This window comes from Pelodiscus sinensis, chromosome W (genome assembly GCF_052426305.1).
Source record: "Pelodiscus sinensis isolate ZL-2025 chromosome W, ASM5242630v1, whole genome shotgun sequence".
Lineage (NCBI taxonomy): Eukaryota > Metazoa > Chordata > Testudines > Trionychidae > Pelodiscus > Pelodiscus sinensis.
In genome coordinates this window covers 7,042,311-7,050,758 of record NC_143084.1, presented here as the reverse complement: position 1 = coordinate 7,050,758, position 8,448 = coordinate 7,042,311, and the positions used below count along the sequence as shown (strand labels likewise).

Genomic DNA, 8,448 nt, shown 5'->3' with positions numbered 1-8,448 from the left:
GAATGAATTCATAGCGTTGACACTTAGGCATTTGTACAAAATCAAGCTGCCAATGCAAGAACGGTGCCTGGGGCAGGCCTCGGAACCCTTGAGCTACCTTTACAGGTTTGCCAACATTGTAGCTTTGGCAAGTGGTACAGGCGGCACAGTGGCGAGCTGCAAAAGAGCTGAAATGGGGGGCCCACCATCCTGCCTTAGTTACAGCAGAGATCATACCCTCCTTTCCGACATGCGAAACGCCGTGTAGCAGGGCGGCCAAAGCTGGGTAGAGCGAGAAGGGGGCCACAAAGGCACCACTAGACGAGCGCCAAAGGGAATCAGGGTGTAGAGAGCAACCCTGGGTGACCCAGGAGTCTTTTTCTGTTTCTGGGGCTGAGTCTTGGAGCAGGGTAAGTTCAGAAAGGGATGGTACAGAAAGGGAGCCGAGAAACGCATCTGGGGAAGGTTCTATGGCAGCAGCATGTTTAGCAGCTGCATCAGCAAATGCATTACCCTTAGCAACATCAGTATCTGCTGTGGAGTGGCCAGGGCACTTAACAATAGCTAAGGCAGATGGGAGTAAAACTGCATACAGGAGAGCAGAAATGTAGGGGCCATTCTTGATAGGGGTACCAGCAGAGGTAAGGAAACCCCGAGCTTGCCAGAGGGTGCCAAAGTCATGTACAACCCCAAAAGCATATCGAGAATCAGTATAAATGGTGGCGGAGTGTCCCTCAGCCAGAAAGCAAGCGCGGGTTAGGGCAACTAGTTCAGCGACTTGTGCTGAGGTGACAGAAGGTAAAGGCGCAGCTTCTAGGGTTTCAGAGAGTGATACCACAGCGTATCCTGCAAGGAGACGACCTTGGCTATCTCTAAAGCAGGAACCGTCAGTGGATAACACAAGGTCGGAGTTAGAGACAGGGACATCAGAAAGGTCGGGGCGCGGGACGGTGACAGCAGAGACAGTTGCAAGGCAGTCGTGGGGTTCACCGTCATTAGACAGAGGAAGGAGAGTGGCAGGGTTCAGCTGAGAACAACGCTTTATGGTGATATGCGAAGCCGAAAGCAGTAAAAGTTCGTACCTAGTGAGGCGGGCAGAGGAAAGGTGAGCTGTATTACGTTGTAGCAGGAGAGTTTCTACAGAGTGAGGGACCATGAGAGAAACAGGAGAGTGGAGGACAAGGGACTCAGACATTTCAATTAGGCGTGCCGCAGCAGCCACAGCACGCAGACAGGGGGGTAGACCTTGGGCAACAGGATCCAAGGTGGCAGAGAAATAAGCTACTGGACGATTTTTGCCACCATGCTCCTGAGTAAGAACCCCAAGTGCACAACCAGATTGCTCGTGGCAGAAAAGGGTAAAGGGCTTACAATAGTCAGGTAACCCTAAGGCGGGGGCAGAAGCCAAACTCTGTTTGAGAGAAATAAAAGCAGATTCGGCCTCTGAGGGACATGGCATAGGGTCAGGTACAGAGAACCGAGTGAGTTCTTGGAGCGGTTTAGCGAGAGAAGAATATTGGGCAACCCATTGTCTACAAAAACCCGCCATGCCCAAAAATTTTCTGACTTGGCGTGGGGAGCGAGGTCGGGGAAAGCTAAGGATGGCTTGGATGCGGGTGGGAGAAAGCGTACGGGAACCCTGGGAGAGAAGAAAGCCAAGGTATGTGACAGAGACTTGACAGAGCTGTAGCTTAGAGCGAGAAGCCTTGTGGCCTTTGTTTGCTAGGGAAGTGAGAAGCAGTAAAGAGTCAGTTTCTGAGGCAGATAATGAAGGGGAACAGAGGAGGAGGTCATCTACATATTGGACCAATGTGGACCCTGCTGGGAAAACCAGGTCGGCGAGGTCTCTGGCTAATGCTTGGGAAAAGTAAGACGGGCTTTCTGTATACCCCTGGGGAAGTGTGGTCCATGTGTACTGCTGCCCCTTGTAAGAAAAGGCAAAAAGATACTGGGACTTAGGGTGAACCGGGACAGAAAAGAAAGCAGAGCACAAATCCACAACAGTAAAATGAGTTGCATCTGGCGGGATAGAAGCCAGAATCGTAGCTGGGTTAGGGACTACAGGAAAGGTGGGTATGACAATGCGGTTAATGGCTCGAAGATCCTGAACAAACCGCCATGATTTACCATCAGCTTTTCGAACTGGGAGGATAGGGGTGTTACAGGGGCTGGAACAGGGGACAATAATGCCTTGTTCCTGCAGTGCGGTCATGACTGGAGCAATGCCAGCCTCTGCTTCAGGATTTAGAGGGTACTGGGACAGGCGAGGCAGGGGTTTGGAGTCATCAATGGTAATGCGAACAGGTTCAGTATTTAAATGGCCCACCTCAGATGGGTGTGATGGCCATAGAGAGGAAGGAACCTGCGAAATTAGATGTTCAAGGGACGGAACCAATGGATAACAGGGGATCGGAGTGGAAAGGGAAGTTTCAGACAGCAGGGAGGCTGCAGAATCACACAGGGAGGACTGGGGAATTTGAAGGTAGACACCATCCGGGGAGCAGTAGATGGTACAGCCAAGTTTACATAACAGATCCCGACCCAAAAGGTTTACCGGAGTGGAGTCAGAGAGAAGGGGAATGCATGATCTGCGGAGAGGGGACCAACTTGAACCGGTAGGGGTTTTGAAAGGGGATAAGGGGTTGAGATTCCCGTAATGCCCACAGCGGACACGGTTTTTCCAGAGCGGGGAACTGCAGGCAGGTCGGTAGTACGGACTGCAGAGAGTGAAGCTCCTGTATCAACGAGGAAAGGGAGAGAGAGATCATTGACAGTCAGGACACATTCACCAGTGGGGGAGAGAGGTAGTAAGGGAGCTAAAATTTCCTGAGGTTCCCCGGCATCCCGTCATTGTTGCAGCGCAAAGTAAGGCTGGGGATCAGCCGGCAGGGAGCCTAGCTGATTGCCTGCAAGGTTATTAGGTCGGCGCGGACACTCGTTCTTCCAGTGTCCGGGCTGCTTACAGTAATTACAGACACCTCCAAAACCTGAAAATCCAGTTCCACGGCCTCCCCCGCGACCACGCCCCCGTCCTTGGTGCCCCCCCCCGTCCCCGGTACTGTCTGCCCTGCCCTGAATAATGCTGTATTTGCAGAGCCATTAACTTTTGTGAGGACTGTTCCTCTTTCCCTTTTAGAGTGCGGTGACAATGCTCTGCTACTGCTTGCAATTTGTCCATGGTTTCGGTCTCCCATCCAACACTTATTTTCTTTAACATACTACTAGTAGCTGGTAGGAGACCATCAACAAACGCATGCGCCAGGGCCCCCTGTCCATTTTCATCGGGCTGTTGTATTCCTGAATGTTGTAAGAAAATGTCTGTTAGCCGGGTCCGATAATCTCCCGGACTCTCCCCTTGCCTTTGTTTGCAACAGCGTATGGCTGCCCAGTTTGGTTTAGGGGACCACACTCGGGGAATGGCTTCGTGTAGGCGTCTCCAAATATTCCTACACTGGTCTTTATACGCGGTGTCTGGGCCAGTATTTTTCATGGTTGAATGGCGTGCCTCAGCTGGCCAATTTGCTGCAGTCAGCCACTTTTCATACTGGCTGGTAGAGACTAACAGTTTACACAGTTGGAGGAGGTCTGTCTCAGAGGGTTCATAGGTTTCACAGACCAGCAAAAATTCCTCAGCAAATTTAATAGGATTTTCCTGTGGCTTAGGAAAACCTTTAATTACTGACAGAAGTTCTGTACGAGTCCAGGGTTTATGACTCCAAGTGGAGCCACCCCCTTCCGTCTTAAGGACCCGCAAGGGTGCAAGAACAGGTTTGTCAGAGTCCCTTTCCCACCTTCCATCAGGGGTTTTTGTCCAGGAAGCAGAGGGAAGAGGGCGAGAGGGTGATGGTGAGATCATTAAATTGGGAGTATCGAAAGAGGAATCAGGGGAATCTTTGCAATTCAAACGTGGAGGGGTTCTTTTTGGGGTTGGAAGACCTTGAACACTCTGCAGGGCTGCAAGGCCAATAAGGGTATTTTCTTCATCCTCATCATCGGAAATTACCGAAGGCTTTTCTTCCTCTGTTCCCTCACTGGGGCGGGAGTATGGAGGGGGTCGGGTTCGATCCGGATCATCACGCAGAACTGGGTAAAGGGGAGCGCTCGGGCTGGTGGTGGGAGAGGCTGCATCCAATAGGGCCTTTAATTTATCATTAGAATTTTTAAGGGAGGCGAGCTTCGATTCGGTCCATCTACGATTTGCCTCTTCCCACCACTGCATGAAGCAATCTACCTCTCCTTTAGCCAATTTAGTTTTGGGGAGGCCAAGTTTGTCTCTTAAGACGTCTACTCGGTCTTTGTCCCAGGATCCTAACAGTGGCCACTGTGATTTGGGATCCCCTAGGGTTAACCTAGACCATTTTTCCAGGAATTTACAGGAGTCTGGACCCTTCCTAAAATACATAAAATGAGCCGGGGTCCCTTTAGGGAACTGCCCTTGCTTAGACGTCTGGTTACCCATACAGGAGGACTTCACACACCAATCACACCAGGAGGAAATTCGGGTTCGTCAGAGCGGTGCCCGGTGCAACACACAAAAGAAGCCCACAGGCTACTGCCTCAATCGCCCTTGCGTTCACTCCAAGGATTTCATCCAAGGCGTGGTGCGGCTGCGATTGTGCAGATTCCAGTCACACAGACCGTGGGGACAGGAGCCCCTTGGTCGGCCAGTCCCTGGACAGGGATGGCTCCCAGACTCACTCACACCACAGGGAAGACGGATAGACACAGAGACAAGACAGTCCTCAGTCCGGACAAAATAATTACCTGACCAGAGTCCTGATGTTAGATCCCGGGATCCCTACCAGAACAGAGCAGGAACCAACAGGTTCGATGGCGTAGACTTCGCTGTGGCTGTGCACCTTTCCGTTCTGGCGGAGGACCGCTCGGGTCAAATGCCCAGGTGCCGGCTGCCACGGTAGTCCTGCAAGACGGTCAGGGATCACACAACTTCAGCGAAGACGGTTGCCATCTCAGTGGAACCTCCAAATTGTCAAAGTCAGACAGGACTCACAGATTTGGCAGACTGCTCTGTTTATTTCAGCAAAGCTTTGCTAAAATGCATTCAGAAAATGTGAGTACCATACAAGGTTCAAACCCCTTGATTTTATACAGTCAAAAGGCCAAGTTAACAAGATCAAAGGGTGTGGCAAAACTTCACATTATTAGTGTGGTTAAGTATCTTCATTTCAATATCAAGCACACAGCAATCTCCTGGCTATATCTCCCTGATTATCTGGAATTGTTTCCTGTCTAACACTTAATGTTCCTTTTCCTGTTAAACTCAGGCCCAAATTGGCTAGCACCTTGATCTGCATACCTACAATCAACATTAACATACTTTTCTTCTTTCTCTTAAAAAGACAAACAGAATTCCTTCAACTTATTCAGTTATTACAGCACAATTCATCTTTTTCTTACAGTATAATTCTTTCTACTTTCACACCAGCTAGGTCATAGCAGGGGCGTATGCATCGCACTATCCAGGATGAGATGAACTGAGCAGAAACTGGATCTCTTCTCATCCGTTCTCCTATAGCCAAGAACAGTTGTGTGGATTTTCTAAAGGGCCTGGTATGGTCTATGTAGAAGGCTAAAGCCCTCCTTACGTCCAGTGTATGCAATAACCTCTGCCTATCACTAGTGGGGGGCTTAGGGTAGAAGACTGGGAGGAAGACCTCTTGTGACAGATGGAAGTGGGAGACCACTTTTGGCAGAAAAGCTGGGTGCAGCCTAAACTGCACTTTGTCTTTGTGGAAGACCATGTATGGTGGGTCTGAGGAAAGGGCCCTTAGCTCAGACACTCGTTTTGCTGACGTGACCACCACTGGGAAAGCTACCTTCATAGACAGATGTAGCAAAGAACACTGAGCCATCAGTTCAAAGGGCGGACCCAAAAGTTTATTGAGCACCAGATTCAAGTCCCAAGCAGGTACAGGTGGACGACAATATGGATACAACCTGTTCAACCCCTTCCTGAATTGGGTCACCATGGGGTGGCCAAATAGGGAGTGCTGGGAGCAATCTGGGTGGCAAGTGGACAGTGCCGCCAAGTGCACCTTGACTGAGAAGGGCACCAGCTCCTGAGATCGTAAGTGTAGCAAGTACTCCAACACCACTGGGATGGGCGCCTGTCCTGGGGACACATCCCGCTCCTCACACCAATTAGAAAACCTTTCCCATTTGGCTAAATATGCCACTCTTGTAGAGGGCTTTCTGCTGCCCAATAGGACCTCCTGTACCTGGGTTGAGCACTGAAGCTCTAACAAATCGAGCCATCCAGCTTCCATGCTGTTAGATGGAGGGAGCACAGATCTGGGTGCCTGAGGCACCCCCGATGCTGCATCAGAAGGTCCAAGTACAGGGGAAGGGCTATCTGAGTTTCCACCGACAGGTTGAGCAGGGTGGAGAACCAATGCTGGTGTGGCCACGCCAGTGCCAACATGATCAGACGGGCCCCATCCCTCTGAGCCTTCACTAAGACCCGATGTACCAGGGGAATCAGGGGAAAAGTGTACAAGAGAGGTGCCTCCCCCCAGTGGAGAACAAACGCGTCTCCTGTGGAACCCTGATAGTGATTCTGGAACGAACAAAAGGCTAGGCATTTCTTGTTTTCTGGGGTGGTGAACAGGTCTAGACAGGGAGTCCCCCACCTGCAGAAGATTGATCTTATCATGTCTTCCCTGACTGACCACTCATGGACCATAAAGGTCCTGCTGAGGGCGCCTGCCAACATGTTCTGCAGCCCTGGGAGGCACTGGGCTTCGAGATGGATACTGTGTTTGACACAATAGTGCCATAGCCTCTGTGCTTCCTTGCACAGGCAAGATGACCTCGACCCCCCGCCCCGTTTGTTTATATAAAACATTGCGGTTGTATTGTCCGTACACATTGATATGCACCGTCCCTGTGTCTGGGTTCAGAACACCCAGCATGCCAATCTGACTGCTCTCAGTTCCTTCACATTGATGTGAAGAGTCATATCCACGGGTGACCACAGACCTTGTGTCCTTAGGTCACCCAAGTGGGCTCCCCACCCCATGTCCAATGCGTCCATTACCAGAGTCAAAGTGGGGTTTAGAGGAGTGAACTGTATGCCCTCTGACAGGTTGTGGAGGTTTAACCACCACCTGAAGGACTCCAACACCTCTGGGGAATGGATACTACCATGTCCAGGTCGTGACATGCGGGCACGTAGACCAAAGCGAGCCACCCTTGAAGAGGTCTTAGGTGTAGAGGAACGTACCCGATCACATAACAACATGACGCCATGTGGCCTATAAACCTGAGACATGTCCTTGCGGTTGTGATAGGGTAGTGGTCCCCAACCATTGGAGGTTGCCGGGTGCCAGAGGGCGGGGACACTTGCGCGCCCGGGGGCGGGGCCCCCCCCAAGTGCCACAGGCCCGGGGCCAGCGCCCCCTCCAAGCGCTGTGCACCCGGGGCCGGAGCTCCCCCCCAAGTGCCGCGCGCCCAGAGCACGGGCGGCCAATCCGCGGCGCTCCCAGGGCCGGCGCTCACCATGCACCATGCGCCCGGGGCCGGCGCTCCCCCCCCCAAGCGCCGCGCGCCCAGAGCGCGGGTGGCCAATCCGCGGCGCTCCCAGGGCCGGCGCTCACCGTGCACCATGCGCCCGGGGCCGGCTCCAGCACCATGCATGCACCACGTGCCCAGGGCCAGACCAGCCCCAAGCACTTGGCGGGCACACACAAATGCCCCTGCGGGCGCCATGGCACCCGCGGGCACCATGTTGGGGACCACTGTGATAGGGTACTGCATGAGTGAGTCTACAAGGTCCCGAATGCTCTGGGCCCTGGATTCCGGAAGCAGAGCCTTCCCTTTCGTTGAGTCCAAGGTTGCCCCTATAAACTCTATCTTCTCCACTGGGGACAACACCGACTTTCTTATTGAGGAGGATACCCCGTGTTTCGAAGAGTACTAGGGTGAAGTCTATGTGAGCCATCACATCAGTTGGGGTCTGGAGCGAGCCTTCATCAGCCAGCTGTCCAGGTAAGGGAACACCTGCACTCCCCTCTTTCGAAGGAAGGCTGCTACTACTGCCATACATTTAGTAAACACCCGAGGGGCTGAGGAAAGGCCAAATGGTAGTACCGTAAATTGGTAGTGTGACGGAGTGCGGTCACAGACGACCCCTCGGGGGTGCCTCCCGGGGTGCTGACATGGTCCCTGCCACTCTCCTTCCCGCTCTCTGGGGCTCCTCACCACTCGGTCCTGCTGGGCCAGCTCCGCTGGTCTCCCCCAGCCAATCCCCCAAGCCCCCACGGAGAAGCAGTACAGACACTGAACCACTTCAGGTCCAAGGAGAGTGCAGTTTAGGGCCCAGCCTCCTGAGAGAGCACTCCCCAGATGGGATCAGACCCCAAAGAATTAGGTAAGCCCCCTTTAGCAATGGAAGGGGGAATGTGCACACTGGTTGCCCCCCAGGTAACAATAATTTACACTGGGTTTGAC

The 8,448-nt window shown here is 52.7% G+C and overlaps 1 protein-coding gene across 1 annotated transcript; it reads right to left on the bottom strand.

Moving 5' to 3' along the window:
- Nucleotides 1-5,393: 5,393 nt before the first annotated feature.
- LOC149520838 (uncharacterized) lies at nucleotides 5,394-6,266 on the bottom strand. Its single transcript, XM_089775082.1, has one exon. It carries the CDS (start codon nucleotides 6,264-6,266, stop codon nucleotides 5,394-5,396), a length of 873 nt encoding a protein of 290 aa, XP_089631208.1.
- Between the last annotated feature and the right edge of the window lie 2,182 nt (nucleotides 6,267-8,448).

Bases quoted from the DNA above. Each gene is read 5' to 3' on its own strand.
- LOC149520838 (XM_089775082.1), bottom strand. From the start codon at position 6,266: ATGGAAGCTGGATGGCTCGATTTGTTAGAGCTTCAGTGCTCAACCCAG.